The sequence below is a fragment of the Scardinius erythrophthalmus genome (assembly GCF_964197995.2).
Source record: "Scardinius erythrophthalmus genome assembly, chromosome: 7".
In the NCBI taxonomy this organism is placed as follows: Eukaryota; Metazoa; Chordata; class Actinopteri; order Cypriniformes; family Leuciscidae; genus Scardinius; species Scardinius erythrophthalmus.
Genome location: NC_138227.1, coordinates 19,341,270 through 19,362,708, shown reverse-complemented (window position 1 = coordinate 19,362,708; position 21,439 = coordinate 19,341,270). Strand labels below are relative to the sequence as shown.

The 21,439-nt window shown below is 39.7% G+C and overlaps 1 protein-coding gene across 1 annotated transcript; it reads left to right on the top strand.

The window, feature by feature from the left end:
* The first annotated feature begins 622 nt into the window (after positions 1-622).
* taok1a (TAO kinase 1a) lies at positions 623-20,899 on the top strand. Its single transcript, XM_081371199.1, has 20 exons — positions 623-1,061; positions 10,178-10,422; positions 10,545-10,616; positions 11,500-11,601; positions 11,720-11,765; positions 11,941-12,037; positions 12,445-12,558; positions 12,840-12,931; positions 13,007-13,100; positions 13,190-13,271; positions 15,078-15,245; positions 15,409-15,624; positions 16,316-16,447; positions 16,590-16,826; positions 16,971-17,099; positions 17,185-17,388; positions 17,525-17,764; positions 19,046-19,258; positions 19,345-19,527; positions 20,065-20,899. Exons 2-20 carry the CDS (start codon positions 10,291-10,293, stop codon positions 20,581-20,583), a joined length of 3,072 nt encoding a protein of 1,023 aa, XP_081227325.1. The 5' UTR covers positions 623-1,061; positions 10,178-10,290; the 3' UTR covers positions 20,584-20,899.
* The last annotated feature ends 540 nt before the right edge of the window (positions 20,900-21,439 follow it).

Genomic DNA, 21,439 nt, shown 5'->3' with positions numbered 1-21,439 from the left:
GAACTTATTCCTCAAAGATTTTGGCAGCCCCAGCAAACAATGTCTTAAATATTGATATAGGACATATTTATGTGTATAGGCTAGTTGTTTATTGTAGAGGTTTTAATGCTCTGTCTCTTGGGGCCGGTGGGAGTTTTCCACATTGGGAGGGCGGAACTGGCGTTCCAGGAACCAAGGCGAAAGCGAATCAGCTCGCTTAGTGAACAGATTCAAAATACCCGAGTCATAGAATCGGTTAAGTCGCCACTCCAAGGCGCACTAGAAATACTCGCGCGACATTATGATTTTAGTAAATATGGTTTGGAAAAACACCACTGTTTATCACTGCATTTTGTTTTGTATTAAGTTTTGTTTAATTAGCCAAAATATAGAGCTACGTAGGCTACAATTGATTATTTCCACAGACAAACGACTTCTGTACAGAAAAACCTGTGCGGATATAAACGCGTATTACTGTATATAGATAATATGTAACCTATTTTAAATCTGTTTTTTGTGGGGGATTATTTTTTTTTTAAAGAACAATAATTCGCGTTCGCACCCTGGTAAGATTCTTAAGCGCATTACGAATCGGCTCGAGTGAGTCCAAAATGATTCAGTTCAAAAAGAATGATTCGTTGGCGAATCGGACATCACTAGAGGAGGGCAGAGAGAGAAAAATCACAGCCACCATCACAACATGATCATCACCCCGCAGCCCAAACACACTGGTTCAAAAAACAACAGTCTCGAGCATTTCGGACCGAATCTGTGAAGTGGTCCCGCCGTCGGTCTGAAAAAGGACCGTGTTTATCTCTGTTTTTAAGCCGTTAGGGAGTGGATCTGTCTCGGACGCCATCTTTAGCAGCAGTAGCCCGGGAGAGTGAAGAGCTGCTGGGCCACCGTTAACCAGCACCGGGGCTGGAGGAGTTTCTTCAGCGGACTCTCATGCTTGACAGCGATCGATACGTTTTTGGGGTCTGATTTTGGGTCGGTAGGCGTGTTTCTATCCCCTGGGTTTGTTGTTGTTGTGGTCGGAGGAGTTTTCTCGGGCTGGCTGCTCATCCTGGCCTGTTGGGAGGGTAAGTGAGCTGTTAGCTCTTCTGCTAACTTAAGTTCATGTCAAAATAAACACTTCCTGTTTTTTCAAGACAACTGAAGGGGTTAGATAAACATTTATCAGTTTACTGTAACCGATTCCAGTAAATTAACATTAAAACACAACTGTTTTGATCTAAGTTTATTAGTTTCCACCCAAGTCATGGGTTTGACTGTAGAAGTTTGGCTGCAGGTGATGAAGCAGTTAACAAATCATCTTCATATTCACCATGTAGAAATGCATGTGTATGTTAGGGATTGTAGCTCTGGGGTGTGTAATCTGGGTGGAAGTTAATAGGGATGTCACCAGGAGAGCTGGTCTATTTCTGTCCATTATGATCACGTGTCATATTTACTGTGATCTGAAATACTTAAATCATGCTGTTCATGTTAAGTAAACGTGCAGTTTATCATCTCCAGGCTGATGTATATGTGTGTAAACAGCCGTTCAATTAGATGTATTTGTACAGTTGAGATGTATAGACTGAATTCTAATGATGGATGGACCTACTGTTTACATTTTGAAGTTTCCATGATGACTATCTGTCATTGTTATAGATCTGATGATTCATAAATGGCTCTTAGACATTATCATTGCTTCTGCTACTTGTATATTGATGCCCGTATGCACAGTGGAAATGGCAGCTCTGATTGTAATGCAATGAAGCTCTGCTGCATTTGTTTATGGCTTTGCATTGCTCATAAACATGCAAACTGGTGGTGTGTGATTGAGAGGCTGAATAGTGCCTCTGTTGTTGAGAGACACAGGCTGCTTTCTCCACCGTGATTGTCTTTCTCTGACCTCATTGCTGCCTCTGTCCAGCATCCGTTACACTGAGCCCTCGGGGTCTCCACTCCCACATCCATCTGATATCAGACCTCTGATTATCATTGATGTCATCAAGTGACTAGCACAAGTTTGGGCTATCAGTTTTGATTCTTTCAAATATCCGAAATGTATAGCTGTTCTCGCACAGTGAGAGCTTTGCTGTTGCTGTGACCAGATTTGAGTTTTGTCCTCCTCCTGAGCATTGCAATTAATTATGGTTATTATTTAAGTGCTCAAAAATAGTTTATTTATTATTAGTTAAGTCCCATTAGTTCAGAATTTTACTTGTGTAGATATTATAGTATAATAAATGTATTAATTATCCATTTATTATATTATTTAGCATAGGCCTAACTAATGTAAAAATTTATAAATACATTTTTAGTCTTAATGTATGCATAGAGTACTGTTTATGTATGTGTATTATTATTATTATTACTACTATTATTATTTTTATTATTATTGCTGGCCCAGTAGTTCAGAATTTTACATATTATAGTATAATAAATGTATACATTTGACATTTATTATATTATTTATTTTAACTAATTAAATTGTTTGTCGTAATATTTACATATTATTTTATTTATGTTTGTTTGTTATTATTAAAAAATATATTATTATTGCTGGCCCAATATTTTCACTGGAACCATCACAGAATTATAAACTTATATCTTTATATTTGTCACAAAGGATCATATATATATATATATATATATATATAATGAAATACTATATAAATTAAATTATTAGTAGTAATATTTACAGCAGTGAACACTTTGTACTATCGTCATGTGTACAGCTTTGTTATTATTTGGCCTGTTTTATGGAATTATATCATAAAGACATTTTTGTTTTGTTTATTGTAATAAATAAAATAAAAAACAGGCTAAATGTATCCTAAAGAAGCATCAAGGGCTTTTTCAAAAATATATTGAAAAGTAAAATTGATTTTGTGCAAGAGATTAATTATAGGTTGATTTAGATAATGTTTTGCTTGGAAAGAACAATAATATAAGTACTTAGCAGCTAGAATGGTCTACAAAATAATGGCCATGGTACTATTTCCAAATGAAATGATCTCCACAGGTGCAGCTAGGACGCAGGGCCTAATCACTCGCAAGGTCATACTCAGTGAGTGTTTATAAATACGCAGCGGTGCACCGCCGGCACGGGACAACATCTCTAAAGCTCTCCCTGTGGAGAAGGACTGGGTCAGACTCAGAGTTGTGCTGCTGTTTGTCTGGCAAATGAGGGGAACTCCCTGCTCGGACAGAGGAGTTTCCTAGACATTCCTCCTCATCTCAATTTAAAGGATGTTGTGATACTCGATTAAGGAGAGGGGTAAGTTATTTGATATCCTAACGAATTCTTTCAGGCTGGTCCTAACCGGACGGTGTCTATGGACGGGGATATATAGGTGTGGGACAGTAATAGTAATTTCTAAAGCTGTTTTTTTTGGACCGATAGAGCTATTTCCTTGTATTTCACATCTTTGCGGTAGCAGACCCAAGTTGCAGTTCTGTTTTTCAGCTTTTCACACATTCCTGAATAGCAACTCAGCATTTCTCCATTTGTGTGGCTCGGCTTTGTGTTGACTTAGAGTTTTGTTGAAACTTGTCAGTTCATTGGAAAATGAGATAAAGTCCGAAGGAAATGAGTGAAGGAGTGAAGAATTTCGATGTTGACTTAAAGAGCTGATTAGCACTGAAACGGTTGATGGGAGATTTGAAGTGCCATTAGCACATGAGCTGAGCGAACAGGAAGTAGAGAAACTGTGAGTGAAAGAAAACGACATCATGTAGGCAGTTCCTGCCCTCCTGTTGTGTCGTCCTGTCCTGCCACATTCCTTCTGTGTGTGTCTGTTGAATGGCATGATGGGGTGTCATCTCTTTCTGTCTTTAAAAGTCCTGCCCTCACAGCCTGTGTCACATGCTAAGCATCTGGCAGCTAGCGTGATTGCTTCGCATCTCTGATTTGATTTCTTAAATTCCATGTCAATGAATATGAATTGAGGTATCAAATAGGATGCATCACAGAACAGTCATTTGAATGTTAATTTAAAGAGGTAGGAATAAAATGGAATGAACAAGCATTTATTTAAAAGAAATTTAAAAATATTATATACACCCTACCGTTCAAAAGATTTGGATCAGAGTTTAAAAAACAATATTCAGCAAGGATGCATGATTCAATTGATAAAAAGTGACAGTAAATACTTTTATAGTGTTACAAAAGATTTCCATTTCAAATAAATACTGTCCTTTTTAACTTTCGATAATAATAATAAATGTTTCTTGAGCACCAAATCAGCATATTAGAATGATTTCTGAAGGATCGTGTGACACTGAGGACTGGAGTAATGATGCTTTTCCAAAACTGAAAATGAAATTCAGCTTTGTCATCACAGGAATTAATTTAATTTTAATATATATTAAAATAGAAAACACTTCTTCAATATCGAATCATGAGCAAAACTTTAAGTCCGTTTACAGGACTTATTTAACGCTGGTTCGTCTTCATAAGATTTTTCCAAATGTTTCCCAATCGTGTTTCAAGTGTAAGTCTAATATTGGCACTGTGATGCATATGTTGTGGAGCTGTAACATGCATGATCAAGGTGTACTGGAAAGAAATAGGCCTACATAAAATTGTTCAGAGTATCATTGGTAAATCTTTAGCTCTATCCCTGAGTATCTATCTCTTTAATTGTAAAACTGAATTACACCTCAGCCATGATCTAGAATGCGTTTTACATCTGTGTACCTACTTAGCGAGAAAGTGTATACTTCTGTTGTGGTCCACTCCTCATGTCCCTTCTGTTAATATGTGGATGAATCAAATTGCTATTTTCCTTTAGAAAAGCTAACTTGAAACTTGCGCCGGAGGTCTAATGATTTCTGGTGTATTTGGTCCCCTCTTTGGAATTTGAATTGTTGAATGTCTTTATTCCTTGACTCGTTTTCTTTGCTATTACCCTTCACCCGATCCTTGAACTACCAGTTGATGGATGATTGTATAGACCCCTTCACGGTCGACGTCACAGGAAAATGTCTAGGCGTTCGATGTTTACAAACATTGAAGGGGTCTATATGCCGCCATGAGAAACCGCGGTTTTGATATTGTAAAACTATAAAAAAAAAAATCTTTAATAAAAAAAATTATAAAAAAATAGAAAACACTTATTTTAAACTATAATAATTTAATTTAAGAATATTTAAATATAAAAAATATTGGGCTTAAATGGCTTTATTTCAAAAAAGTAACATCTCAAAAAAAGGATGTCATTTTTTTTAAATGAATCCCGAGGATGTGCCACCCAGGATCATGAGACGGGATGAGGAGGAGAGAGGGTCGAGCTAGCCTCCATTTTGTTTGACAATACTTCGAATGTCAACAAGAAGTGACGTCACCCAACATCGCTTAGAGCACCTTTAATGCTCTGTGACCGTGATCACATTTACCTTCATGCTATGTGGACATTTATCATTACACTTAACTCATTCATCAGTGCCTTATGGTTAATTGGTGTCAAAATATATAAACAAATATATAAATTCAAGTTCAAACAGCCTTTTTTAAATGCCCGACTCCCTAAATAGTGCATGATGTGGCCCACTGACAGTGAGCATTTTCAGATATAGTTAGTGTATCTGTCAGCTCTGCATCTATAGTGCTCACGCTTGTGTAAAGGTGAACGGGATGGTGTGATTTGAGTGGGTTGATTGGTGTGTGTGTGTGTGTGTGTGTGTGGGCAGAGAGAGTGTGAGGCAGCTGGTGTGGTGGGAGGACGGCACTCGGGCCGGTCTTGTGACTGAGACATCAGCCCTGAGCTCTCAGCATTGTGTCTGTGCAGCCGATCATCTGAGCGTCTCTGAGGGGGGAGAGGCGTCCAGAACCCAACGAGCTCCAGCAACAAACAAAGCGCTATTTTAGAATGAGGTCATTCCTATGTGGCTATGATGGTGTTTACTAATAAAGCACACAGTGGGGATGCGGGCTGTTTGCATAACTATGACCACATGGTTATTAATGAGAGCGTTAAAGTTTAGATGAATTATAACTGTGTTTGATGTTATCAACATAACTATCTTAAAGGGACAGTTTCTCCAAAAATGTAAATTGTGTCATCATTTACTCATCCTCATGTTCTGTTTTCAAAATGAATCCCAAGGATGTACCACCCAGGGTCATGTGATCATAAATGGTATAATTCCTAATGTGACCGTCACATTTACCTTCATGCCATGTGGAGAGCTTTTTACTTTATAATTACGCTTCACTTAAAGGAACACTCCACCGTTTTTTTAAATAGGGCTTATTCACCTTCTTTCCTACATTTAGATGCAAATGCATTTTTGTCTCAGTGCATGCATTGTTTTAGTTTGACAGGGTCGGCGCTAGCTTAGCTTAGCATAATGAATGGAATCCTTTGTTGCCAGCTAGCATGTCCTGAGTAAAAGTGATAAAAAAACCCCACCTAATTACTTCTTGTGGCCTGCGTATTCACAACAAGTACAAATAGCGATGCAGATTAACACTAGGCGATTTCCTATGCAGATATTGACTTGGGACTATATTAGGGGGAAGCACAGGCGAAGCACTGCTACTTGGGCGCAGAGATATCACGCCCAAGTAGCAGTGCTTCGCCTGTGCTTCCCCCTAATATAGTCCTTAATATATAGGTCAATATCTGCCTAGGAAATCGCCTAGTGTTAATCTGCATCGCTATTTGTACTTGTTGTGAATACGCAGGCCACAAGAAGTAATTAGGTGTTTTTTTTGTTGTTTTTTTCATCACTTTTACTCAGGACATGCTAGCTGGCAACAAAGGATTCCATTCATTATGCTAAGCTAAGCTAGCGCCGACCCTGTCAAACTAAAACAATGCATGCACTGAGACAAAAATGCATTTGCCCACCTATCTAAATGTAGGAAAGAAGGCGAATAAGCCCTATTTCAAAAAACGGTGGAGTGTTCCTTTAATTCAAAGTGCCTTATGGTCAAAATATATAAAAAATCAGGTTCTAACAACCTTGACACTGAAAAGAAGACAGAAGAGAAGGTATTTTAAGATGTCACAATGTTTTTTTGTGTCTCAGTAGCTGTTTGTGCAAAAAAATTGGAATATTGCATAAAACATTCGTGAATAACGCAGTGTTTCCATCCCATGTGTTCTAGAGAACCAAATCGTAATTTCCTGAGAAATTGGTGCAAAATATCTGTAATAAAAATGGAAGTTGCTGCAATGGGGAAAGCCACTGTGTGTGGCTCTTTTTTCCTACATCATAAATGATTTGCGTCTTAGTGTGCACAGACAAAATGCAATAAATGCTATCATGATATCTTGCATTCGGATGCGTGGTGTTTAGGAATGCAATCATGTGAGACACTTCTGGGAGGTCATTATGCCAAATCATGATGATGGCTCAGGCATTTCAGAATGATCAGACCAACATTTGAGATGCTGTGCAATGAAATTGGTCCGTTAGTTAGTCCAGTTATCCAATCAAATTCACTTTTTAGGCAGTGTCACGTGAGTTTTTTATTTTTATTTTTTCAGTAATAGTGTGGGTTTCCATCTTAGTTTATGCTCATTTCTTCTTATCGGAAAAAAGCATCCACCTCGAATGTGCGTTTTTTGTGTAATTTTTTGAATTTATGCGCATCTTGGTGTTTGTTTTTTTATGCAATATCCTAAAATGTGCATAAAAATAGGTGGATCATGGAAACAGCTAATGCTTTTTTGGACCCCACTGACTTGTGCACCGGATGTGCAGAAAATGACAATATAAAGAGATATGTTTTGAAATCGGCGGAAATGACAGCACAGATTAAAGCCACGCATACCAGCCTTCTATGTTTCTGCTGTTGCCTGATAAGACACAGTAGTCCAGTGCGACGGCTTCACATTGTCATGTTGTAAACTAAGACAACATCTGTATTGCAAACCCCTCCATGTTGTGGTGGTTGTTGTTGTTTTTGGCATATACCTACAATGCGGCGTCATTGCCATAAACCAATGCAGATATTCCAGAAAATGAAAGAGCGGCATGAGACACACAAATTGGATCTGAACAGTTGCGATTCACAGTGTGGACAGTCAAAATTTAGACCAGATTCCAATCGGATTTGGACTGACAGTGTGAACATAGCCTTAGTGTATCAAGTCAATTTCGTTCATCACTTCTCAGTCTTGTATGAGCCGGAAGCTTCTAGTCCAAAACCAACTGATGTAATAATAATTGTGTTGTATGATGATGGCATATTTTCATTTATGTGTAGATTTTAGCTGTTCACTCAGTCCTGTCCTGAAGTCCAGAAGTCTGGCTAATTATGGACAAGGTGACATTATGCAAACTCCCAGGGTTTGCATTTTGAATAGTGGCGGATGTTAGTCACCGTGACGCAGCGGAGCTGAAGAAACTCTAAACAGAAAGATTATAAGGTGCATCTGTCTGGAATGATTCAGTTCAGACGCGTACAGCTGTGAGCCAGGTGTCATGATGTCTCTTATTATATCGCTCTGTCAGTTAGTCAGTCATGCACGTAAGCAGATAAACATTGTTCGAGAGGGTAGTTTGCAGCTTCTTGGCCATTGGCTAAGAGATGATGTTGCCATGGAAACTGGTGTGCTAGTTGTTGCTGGGCTTCAGATGGGAGCCGGTGCTGGAAGCGATCCCTCTCCTGAGTTTTGGCCGGAGTGTGCTTGACTGCTCTGACACTGCGCTTATTAACATCAGCCTCTCGCCAATAAACCACTCCACCTGGCCCCATCAGAGGAAGATGGACATTTCTGTCTCTTTTATATACATCATGATCATCTCTATCAGACATTTTTATTTTTAATTAATTAGTGATTGTATACAAAGTGGATTATAGTACTCAAGTTTGTTCCCATGTGAATCCCAAAACCTTCTATGTTTGTGCCTGTATAAATATTGCTATATAAACACACTACCAGAGTTTGGGGTAACAATTTAAAATAACTGTTTTCTATTTTAATCTATATTTTAATTTATTAATTTTTTAGCAAAGCTGAATTTTCTGCATCATTACTCCAGCCTTCAGTGTCACATGATCCCTCAGAAATCAATGCCGATTTGGTGCCTAAGAATCATTTCTTATTGTTGAAAACAGTTGCGTTATAGCATGTTCATATTATATTATGTATTAATTATAATATGATGTATAAAAAGTGCCTTATGGAGACTTGTGAAGTGGGGATTTGAGTGGTGACATAAACAAACTGTTAAATCAGATTTGAATAGTTGAAACACATTTTGAACTGAAAATGAAAATGATTGACTTGGTCAGCTGTGTAAGGGATGGCTTGACATATTCTGCGGTCAGAATGGTTTAAAATGGAGCAGAAGGCTGGACGAGGAAGCTGAGGGCTGTGGTGTGTCATTCAGGAGTTTGACGTTCTGGGTATGTTTACCCGACAACAATGTACTTTTAAAACTTAAACGTTTCTCCTTTGGGGTTTTCGCGTAGAAACAAAAACGCTGTCAAAACGATAACCGTTCACACCGATCCGCCAAACGATTACAAACGCTGTGTTATGCATGCCAGGCCAGTTGGCGATGTCACTTTGTAAAGAAACTACGCGCATGTAGACTGAACACGTAACGCTCATAGCATCTCCGTTTTTACAAGACGATAACGGTGATGTTTTCAGAAATGTTTTCAAAAGTTTGCCTTTTCAGGCCCCCAAAACATTTGTCGTGTAAATGAACAGCCAAAATGCATAAAAAGTTTTCTGTTTTTAGTTGAAAACTGTGTCGTGGGAGCAGTGTGTTTGTAAGAATGGGAGGGCCACAGGTGTTATGACTGCAGCTCTTGGTTGTCTCCCGCACACTTCCTCTCTCCCTCTGTCTTAGCTCACAAGAGGAACTCACTGTCAAGCTCAGTGACCACATCTGCTGTACTGCGCAAACCCTGTGCGTCGACCTGGGGTCTTTTGCTGCAAACAGCAGTTTAAGCACATAGTTTCTCTTAGAGTTGTCTAGTGAACAGAACTTTTATGATTCCCCCTTTCTGTTAATTCATAATTCTTAGCACAGGAGTGTTGACATATACAGTGAAGTCCAGTGAGTCCCCATTGAAAATTTAAGTGATAAACAGATTTATCACTTAGATTCTCATATAAATCCCACTGCATATTTTGAATCCCTATTTTTATCAATGAAATGCTAATGATTGTGTCTGTCTCTCTCTCTCTCTCTCTCTCTCTCTCTCTCTCTCTCTCTCTCTTTCTCTTTCTGTCAGGTTTTGGTCCATATGAGGCCACTGTCTTGCAGATGAGCCATCAGTGGGGGCTGTCGTGTCGCAGACCCAGATAGTGACTGGCGGCTGCGGCCCAGGCCCCGCCCCCTCCCAGCATGCCCAACGCTGTTCGCGCGGGGAGTCTGAAAGACCCCGAGATCTCAGATCTCTTTTTTAAAGAAGACCCCGAAAAACTATTCTCAGACCTGAGGGAGATCGGTCATGGCAGCTTCGGTGCTGTATACTTTGTGAGTACTTTTGCATCTCCCAGAAAATGGCTTTTAAACTCTGTTAGCTTATTTTAGGTTGTGAGGAAACACTGAAGTCAATCATTCTTCTACTGAATTGATGTGTTTATTTATTTTTACAGGCACGGGATGTGCGGACCTCAGAGGTGGTGGCCATCAAGAAAATGTCATATAGTGGAAAACAGTCTAATGAGGTGAAAATAAATGCTATTTATGATGCTATTATAAATGCTATGCTGAGTTAAGAGAGATTACACATGACTGTGTCTCCCTCCAGACTGTAGCCTATGCATATATCCCATGATTCATTATTTAATCAGAGCTCTAATGCACACTGTATTTTTTTTATTCTCGAGTAGACATGTTAAAGGTTTAATGAGGTGAATGTGCAGCAATGTTGTTTTTGTTAACTCTAATATAAAAAAATTATTAACTGAAAAGTGTGTTTTTTAATTATAAATGGAATTTAAAAAAAATGGGGAAAAGAACTTACACTTAAAAAAAAACCTTTAACAAAAATTAGAAGTGTTGCCTTGACAAATAACTCAAATAAAATAAGTTCAAGTTGAAGAACTAAAATGACTAAAACTGACATAAATAAAAAAAAATATTGATAAATAGAATGAATAAAATGACAAAAGCACATAACAAAATGACAAAAATGTATACTCAGTTTATACTCAAATTAAATCTAATTCAAAACATGAATAAATACTATAATATATAAATAATACTAAAATAACACTGGAGGACTATAACTTATGGCTCAATGAGGACAGTTCTTATAGACAGAAAACAAAAAGAAAATGATCCATTCACTGTTTGTCTGAATCCTATCTTTTCATAAAAAGACAGGAATGAACTCTTCTTGAATTGATGACAAATCATGTCATGTCTTTTTAACCTGCACTTTTAATCAGGGTTAAAAAATATATATATTGCTCCTGCTGCCCAGAAAGGCGTTTTCTTTGCATAACTACTGTATATGCAGGTCTAATCGCATTATGTGTAGTTTCATATGAATTGATTAATTGACAAAACTGATTACTTTCTAATCGTCTCTCATCTTTTTTCCAGAAATGGCAAGATATAATAAAGGAGGTGAAATTCCTTCAGAGGATAAAGCATCCAAACAGCATAGAATATAAAGGATGCTACCTGCGAGAGCACACAGCATGGGTAAGAAACCTGACCCTGCTTTCAGCTCACGTAGCCTTATGGGAACATGTATATCTATATCGGTGGCAGATCTGCATATGATGTAATTATACACTGAAATGTGTCTCTGTCTCTCTAGCTGGCTATGGAGTACTGTCTGGGGTCCGCCTCAGATCTTCTCGAGGGTATGCTTGGATGTTTTGATGCTTGCTTAATGTGATGATGATTAGCTGCAAAGATATGTGGTCTCTATATACATCCTCCAGTTACAAGCAGAAATAAGCATTTATTTATGGAAGTATTTGTTTATCTCCAGAGAGAATACTATAAACCAGTTTTTTTTTTTTTTTTTACTCGCAGTACACAAAAAACCTTTACAAGAGATGGAGATAGCAGCGATTACTCATGGTGCTTTGCAGGGGTTGGCGTACCTCCACTCTCACAACATGATTCACAGGTGAGTTCTCATGTTAGTGAAGAGTTTATTAGTACCAACTCTGGCTATATATATATGGTTATGGTTTATGTGTACATATATATATATAATAGTTCGTTTCTTAGTATCAAACCTGAATAATAATAACATATAGATATTTTTCTATCAATTATTGTCTGTGTTTTTTTTTTCTTATCTTTCTTACCCCAAAATTCTGAATGGAGATGTATCATGGTTTTCACAAAGATTAATCAGGAAAAACTTTTTCAACATTGATAATAATAAGAATTTTTTTTCTTGAGCACCAAATCATCATATTAGAATGATTTCTGAAGGATCATGTGACACTGAAGACTGGAGTAATGATGCTGACACAGGGGTTCAGTTCAGTTTTATAAGTTCACCCTTTTATCCCCGCTGTTTGACAGGGATATCAAGGCTGGGAACATCCTGCTCACAGAGCCTGGACAGGTGAAGCTGGCAGATTTCGGTTCTGCTTCTATCGCTTCTCCTGCTAATTCATTTGTAGGGACTCCTTATTGGTGAGTCACACATTTTTTCCTATTTATCTCTTGAGAATTTCAACAGTTATAAACTTTATTGACCTCATCAAACTATATAAATTAATCAATCATAAGCAAGTCTGCATGTCGTCCCTGGAGAGCCTAAATGTTGGTTAATCAGATTTTAAGCATTAGAAGTTGTTGTTAGATTCTGCCTAGGCCTGCCAACTACTAAAATGAAATATTAATAGATTATGGTTGCATTACATAACACTGAAATCTTCTGTTTTTCTCCAATATTTGCTTTTTTTCTATTTTAGGATGGCCCCAGAGGTGATCCTGGCCATGGATGAGGGTCAGTATGATGGAAAGGTTGACATCTGGTCTCTAGGAATAACCTGTATTGAATTAGGTGAGATGAAATAATATGATTCATATAGACTTAATTTTTTTTCTAATAGTTTCTAATAGTCTTTTTCTCCTCTAGCTGAAAGGAAACCTCCGCTCTTCAACATGAATGCAATGAGTGCCTTATACCATATCGCGCAGAATGAGAGTCCATCCCTACAGTCCAGTGAATGGTGAGTTGATAGCTTCAAGCTGAGGAAGGTTAATGAACACTAGAGAAATGCAGTGTTATTTAAAAATATCCTGCTCTTTCTTTTCCCAGGACGGACTACTTCAGAAACTTTGTGGACTCCTGCTTACAGAAGTTGCCCCAGGACAGACCCAACTCTGAAGAACTCCTGAAAGTAAGTTAAAGAAAGTCTGTTCAAACAGAAGTATGGAGTTCAGTGAGTTCTTCCTGAGGATACTTGCTCAGGGACGCTGTAAGAATTCATTTATTTTAATGTGATCTTTTTTATCTTCACTGCGCTCTGATGCCTTCAGTTGTTTTGTGTTATTCTTAAAGGGGTCATATAATGCCATTTTTGTACAAGCTAATATGATTCTTTAGGGTCTAAATTAAAAGTTTGTAATATACTTTAATTAAAAATTCTCATTAGTATTGTAAGAAAACACTAATTTTACCTGGTCAAAAACAGCTCTGTTTTCAGCACGCCGTTTCAGTGCATGTGTCTTTAAATGATAATGAGCTTTGCTCACCCCGCCCCTCTGTTCTGTGGGTACACCGTATTAGACATTCTCTGACTGTATCTAACACAATAACCACGTGTTATTCGTTATAAACGTGGGATTATGAATTATATTGAGAACGTCGTACATAGAAAACATGCCGTAAAGTACCCTGAGTGTAAACCTTAGACGCATTCATCATGAAGCCTGCAGTAAGGTTTGCAAATTTCGCAAAGATTAATATAAATACGAATATAAAGGTTAATAAAACATTACACTCACATCTTCTGGAGGTTCAGCAGGAACACGTTGGTACCGATCCGTTTTTTCTCGTTTGTGAAGCTGTCTGGTGTGAAATGATTCGCGCAAACATGAAAGCACAGACGATCGTGGGGAATCCCCGTGAGGGAATCCCCGCGTCAATCCTTTGGGCATATCGCTTCAAAAACAAAACTCAGCCACTGCTTCTTCAACGGCTCGGATTTAGGAACATCCAAATGACTGCTGTGTTCCTTATTACATCTAAGAACAGAACACCACAATCGCTTAGACGCCATTCTACTCCAGCATATCAACAATGGCGGACTACTATGACGACGGCTGTCACAGCTCGCTCAGGGCGGGTCTTGTGTTGAAACACGGCTGTCAATCACAATAGCGGGAGGGGCGTACGATCTTATGACGTCACAATATCGAACGGCTTGATTTCAGAGATGGTCAAACATATAAGGAGATTAAAACAAAACCACTGGATGGATTTTTATCATGATAGGATGGTTGTGTACAGGCACTGCCAACAGACATTTCAGTGCAATCAACTTGTAAAAGTGCATGTACCATTATATGACCCCTTTAATGCTCTGGCTTTCTGATGTTTTCTCGCATCTGTGACACAAGGAGTTCATAATGCAAAGCTTAACAATAAAACGTTTATTTGCTGGCCTGGTCGACCTAGTAGTTCAGATTATTATTAAAAAATCAAATTTCAGATTAATGTAAAAAATAAATGTTAAAACAGTGAAAAATGAAATTGCTTCTTTTAAAAATATTTTAATCCAGTCTCTTATGCTCACCACGGGTGTGTTTATTTGATCAAAAATACAGTAAAAAAAAAACAAAAAAAAAAAAACAATAATATGAAATATTGTTACAATGTAAAATACTATTATTTTTATTTGAATAAAAAAAATGTCACATGATACTTCAGAAATCATTTTAATATGCTGATTTGCTGCTCAAGAAACATTTCTTATTATTATAAATGTTGGAAACAGTTGTTTGTAAAATTATTCATTTCTTTAAAAAAAGATCTTATGACCATAAACCTTTGAACGGCAGTGCACATAATTAACAAAATTAGGAGAATTTACCGCGTGGGAATTTATTTTGTTTAATCTACCTGTTCAGTTCTCACTCAGTTTCTTTTAAAGCATCTGATCCTCCTTATCTTGATCATCATAACCTTGTCTTGTTGTGTGCAGCATGCATTTGTCCAGCGCGAGCGGCCAGAGTCGGTGCTTATGGACCTGATCCAGCGCACCAAAGATGCTGTGAGAGAGCTGGACAACCTGCAGTACCGCAAGATGAAAAAGATCCTCTTCCAGGAGGCCCACAATGGCCCTGCGGCAGAGGTCCCAGACGACGAGGAGGTCAGTCGTTGGAGGAGGTCCTCCTTCAACCATTGGTGCTCTCTCAAATGTGTTTTACAGTCTTCCTGCAGAGGGGGGAAGTTTTTTGTCCTGGTCTATAGGCATGCATTGCCTCATCACTTTTTTACTGAAGAGATGTTTCTATTTATTTATTGTGTTGTAGGAAGTGGAGCACAGTGCTGGCCGCACAGGCACAGTGAACAGTGTGGGCAGTAACCAGTCCATCCCTAGCATGTCCATCAGTGCAAGTTCACAGAGCAGCTCGGTTAACAGCCTGCCTGACGCCACAGACGCCACCGATGACAACAAGAGCGAGGTGGACCTGATGGAAAAAGACCAAACCATCATACCCAACAGCTCCATGATCCACGTCAAACCGGTTCGTGCACGTCCACTGTATTTACATTCACATTTATTCTCTTGCTTGTATTATATGCAAAGTGCATGCATCACTCAGTCACCATTACTTCAGCACGTAAGACATAGGTTGATCAGTCACAGAGGATACTCCTACAGACTGTTTACCACTTTCTCGATCTGGCCAGCTCTAATCTGATTGGCTGACACCATTCGTGTTTTTACAGTAAAAAAAGTTGTTTACAAGGTACTGACTTTTTCACTTATGTGAAAATATAATTAAAAAAACAGTACTTGTTACTTATGGATGAACAGAAATTCAGTTTTCTGTACAACCTTTCATATCATTATTTAAATCGATTTTTCCCCATTATTTTAGCACCGTATTATAGTTACAGACCGCTAAACATCACAAAAAAACAATTACATTTCAATCAGTCGTTTTTGGACAGAATAAACTGCATTGTGGCCCAGATTTTGCAGTTTGGTCAATGGCTTAACTAAATTATTAAAGCCGAAACCACTAAAAGTTAAAAGAAAGTTTTTGTAGTCAAAGTTGAGTACTAAAATGCTTGAAGTATTAATGCAGGACACTAAACTTTAAGTTTAAGAAGCGAGACCTTTGCAACCGCTGATTGACTGTCTTTGAATTCTAAAGTACATTGAACATATGCATGGCCTATTTGGTAATACTATGCTTAATGTGTCTGAAGGAGGAAGAAAGCTACCAGGAAGAAACCGAGGCTCAGAAACAGCCCACAGAGCCCCAGTCTCCCCCAGCACAGACACCACGACGTCAGTACCGGAATCGAGAGCACTTTGCCACCATCCGCACAGCCTCCCTGGTGAGAGCCAGATTACCACCCAAGAACAGAGTCAGGGAGTCTGTTTGCTCTCTGATCACTTCAAGTTTAACAGTTCACTGTTTCTACAACACAAAGCTACTTTCTGTTCTGCTGGTCAAGCGCTTGTCATTGTGTGTCTTAGGTGACGCGTCAGATTCAAGAACACGAGCAGGACTCTGAGGTGCGCGAGCAGATGTCTGGCTACAAACGTATGCGCAGGCAGCACCAGAAACACCTCCTGGCCCTCGAGAACAAGCTGAAGGGTGAGATGGACGAGCACAGACTCAAGCTAGACAAAGAACTGGAGAATCAGAGGAACAGCTTTGCTGCCGAGATGGACAAACTCATCAAGAAGCACCAAGGCACCATGGAGAAAGATGTAATGAAACATTATCATACAAAACCAAACCATAAAAGAGCTGAATGTGTATTGAAACGTCATAAATTATTGATGTTTATAGTTTAAAAACATTGAACTGACAGAATTAATGATCTGTTTATAATGCATTATTCTGCCTATCAGGCCAAGACTTTTACCAACGATGAAAAGAAATTTATGCAGCATATTCAGAGCCAGCAGAAGAAGGAGCTCAACAGCTTCCTGGAGTCTCAGAAACGCGAGTACAAACTGCGCAAGGAACAGCTCAAAGAGGTCAGGAAGCCACTCTGGACAGCCTCACTCTCATCCTCGTTATATTCCGTTACACATTCCCATTTATTGCAATTTTTCATTGCAGGAGCTGAATGAGAACCAGTCCACACCAAAGAAGGAGAAGCAGGAGTGGCTGTCCAAGAAGAAGGAGAACTTCCAGCACTTCCAGGCAGAGGAGGAGGCCAACCTACTCCGCCGACAGCGGCAGTATCTAGAGCTCGAGTGCCGCAGGTTCAAACGGCGCATTCTTATTGCACGTCACAACGTGGAGCAAGATCTCATGAGAGAGGTCAGCACGCAGAGAGCTTGCATGTACATATTAAACTCACAAATCTAAATTACGACTCCTTATGTCTCCAGTTTTGGGTTTTAAACCAAGCCAGAAATTAGTGACATTAATCAGTCTGACATGTGTCTGTTCTCAGGAGTTGAACAAGCGTCAGACGCAGAAGGATCTGGAGCACGCCATGCTGCTCCGACACCATGAGTCCATGCAGGAGCTGGAGTTCAGGCACCTGAGCACTATCCAGAAGATGCGTGCGGAGCAGATCCGCCTGCAGCACCAAACCGAGCTCACCAACCAGCTGGAGTACAACAAGCGCAGGGAGAGGGAGCTCAGACGCAAACACGTCATGGAGGTCCGACAGCAGCCTAAGAGCCTCAAGGTAAAATCACTCTAGTTTTCCAGGTTGTAAGTTGCAAAGTCCTTGAAAAGAAGTTTGGTGGGTGTATAGCATAGTGGTTGAACTGGGCTGGCAACCAAACTGATTAAATAAATCGAAAATAAGATTAGTTTGGTCATGAAAGATTTGACCCAGCTGATTGCTTCTATATGAACGGGTCACAATGGTCGACTAGTTTTAGGATTTTTTGAATAACACTTTATTTTATGGTAACATAATTACATTGTACTTACTCAAATAAGTTCTGAGTAATATTGATGAACTACATGTGCTTACTATAGAGTTAAGGTTAGGGTTAGAGTTTGGTTTAAGGCGGGCGTACACGGTGCGATTTTTGCTGTTTTTACGAGCTCGCAAATAATTTTTTTCACTCGGGAGAAATCGAGTGGAATCGGTGATGCTCGCATGGTCGTGGCTCGCAGCGTGTGAGAGGAATTACGAGCCGAGCCGAGCACGTTATGAGCACCTCCCGATCATCTTTAAACATGTTTAAAAAATTCGGGGAGTCGGCCCGATTTTCACCAGCTGTCCCCTATTTCCAAATTATACACAACCACGTGGGGCTATACCTCAGTGGCAGCAACCATACAGCGTGCGCATACACTGTCTCTCTCCCTCTCTCACACTCTCACACACCCACACACACACACTTCTCTCAATTAAAATAATAATAATAATAATATTAAATAAAAATAATTAAATACAAATAATAATTCTCTCTCTCTCTCTCTAGTTTTTATGTTGAATGGCTACTGTTCTCTGCTTTACAACAAATCATTTGCACACACATTTCGGTCATTTTTTCTATCTGAAGCTTTGCCATGCAACATTGACGGTCTCTGTGTTTAGCGCGAAAGCTCACGTGATTGCTGCCGGCTCGGGATAAAATTCGTGCAGGACAGTCGTGCCGTGTACCAGCTGCATTGACGCGATTATCAGTTAAACTGACTCGCAACGTGTGCAATATCTCACGACCTCCCGAGTGTCCGATCCTGGTCCGAACTCGCACCGTGTACGCCCGCCTTTAGGGCTAGTAACTTGTAATTATGCATTAATTAATTAGATTAGCTAACCATCCATCAACCAACTAGTTAATTAGTGAGGACCGCTGCATTCAATTTCATTCTTTTGTGTTCAGTCCAGCTGTTTTTGAACAAATTAAAGCGTCCTATTTGAATGTCCTTGAAGAAACCTTTTGCACATCTCTAATTACTTAATTTTCTGTTTACTGATGTTTCTGCCATCGTGTTGTTTCTCTGACAGTCCAAAGAGCTCCAGATCAAGAAACAGTTTCAGGATACATGTAAGATCCAGACCCGACAGTACAAAGCCCTGCGAAACCACCTGCTGGAGAGCACGCCAAAACCCGAACACAAGACCATGCTGAAGAGACTGAAGGAGGAGCAAACCAGGAAACTGGCCATCCTCGCCGAGCAGTACGACCACACCATCAACAACATGCTCTCCACACAGGCTGTGAGTACAAGACAGAAAACAATACGCTAAAACTGTTTGACCATCAGTGCCCTATCTAATGACACGATGCTCTCGCTCTCTCTCAGTTGCGCCTGGACGAGGCGCAGGAGGCGGAGTGTCAGGTGCTGAGGATGCAGCTGCAGCAAGAGTTGGAGCTATTGAATGCGTATCAGAGCAAGATCAAGATGCAGACGGACGCCCAGCAGGAGCGAGAGAGGAAGGAGCTGGAGCAGAGAGTGTCTCTCCGGAGGGCCCTGCTGGAGACCAAGGTCCTACACTTCAACACACGACGAAAAAGCTTTGTTTTAATTCCTATATGTTCTTGTAAAATATGTCCAGAATTTAGTATTTTCATATTGTGGTCATGCAGCTGAGAAGGATATATTCTATAATAAGTCTTATGGGGCTATTCTGGTACAACTTCACAAAACCAACAAGGTGCGTGGAAAAGACAAAAATACAACACAAACACAAAACCAGCTGTACTTGTGGAGTGGAGAAATGAAAAAATAATATACGAATCATGGAAAAAAAAATTCCAGCTTCATATTTTGATTTTGTTTAATTTCTCCACTCCACAAGTGCTGTATGATCTGTTTAGACAGACAGTGTTTTTTTTACAGTGGTCCCAAAATGTACTTGGACAATTCATTTAATGTTGAACAGTACATTTATCATTTAAAACTAATGATTTGACATTTATACATTGCCATTCATATTTAATCATGCCTTAAGTGTCCAGATTGTTTGGGCTACCGTACATTAATAATTAAACCTGACTGTCTGTCCTCTTCTGTGTCTCACAGATCGAAGAGGAGATGTTTACCTTGCAGAACGAGCGCACGGAGCGTATCCGTAGCCTGCTGGAGCGCCAGGCCCGAGAGATTGAGGCTTTCGACTCAGAAAGCATGCGCTTAGGCTTTAGCAACATGGTGTTGGCTAACATCTCACCTGAGGGCCTCAGTCACAGCTTTCCTGGGGCCCCGGCCAGTTGGATCCCCCATCAGCATCACTCGGATAGCTCTCAGGGGACACAGTGGGGCAGCAGCACTGGTTCAGGGCCCAGCCACCACTACCACTCCAGTCAGGGAGGACCACAGGCCCAGCAGGGCTGGGGCCAAGCCATCCCAGGAGGTGGGCTTCCTCCGTGGGGCCACTCTTCCTCGGGCCCTCCAGGGGCCATGCCAAAAAGCAGTGTGGGGATGCGCAACAGTCCCCAGGCGCTTAGGAGGACCACCTCAGCAGGGCGCACTGAGCCAGGCATGAGTAGGAGCACCAGCATCACATCTCAGATATCCAACGGTTCACACCTGTCCTTTACATAGACACCAGTGCGTTTGTGCCAACCCTGCACACACAAACACACACACAGGGTAGGGGAACGCACTGGCCCACACTAAAGACTGGCACAGAGAGCAGAGCTAACTGCACTCGTCTACCCACCTCCCTCTCTTCTCCTTCTCTTTCTCTCTCATTTCACTTTCCTACATGCAGATGTGCAGGTAAACTATAGTAAATATCACTCAGGTCAATAGGTATTCTAACTTTGCATGAAGCTTGTTTGACAGCCATGCAGAGCTCGAGTCAAAAACACTAGTCTAATTTAAAGCTCACTTGATGAGATTCATTTCATGCTTATATTATAAAGAAATATAAATATATAAAATCTAAAATAAATATTTTATTGGTTTAGCTTTACCCACTTAACGTGTGGATTCATAAACCAAAAGGATGTTGAAAGGAGATGTTGGCCATAATTCTTAACATTTGCATATAAATCCATAATTATTATGTAAGAATAGAATCTAAGCTGTCAGCCTGCTGTCATGCTCTTAGGGAAAACAATTTGGGTTTTAAAAAAAATAATGAAATCAAGATGGATTGAGTGTGCGCAGTATATGTAATGTCTGTTAGGAAGAGAGTTGGCCAATCTGTTGATTTGAGGGAAATCGTTTTCGTTCTTAGATTTTTTTAAGTTTGACGATTCATTTGCAGAGAAGATTTAGTAGTTTGCCTACATCAAGTACTGTATTTTTGCAGAGAATAATGTGAATATGAATACACATTTCGTTAGTTTTAGACCTTTTTGTCATGTTTAGTGTGCAGGTAAAGGTCAATGGGGCCGTGTTGCCCAAGCAGTGTGTTTTTGCTGAGTTTAGGATTTTAAATCGTGCAAGCAAG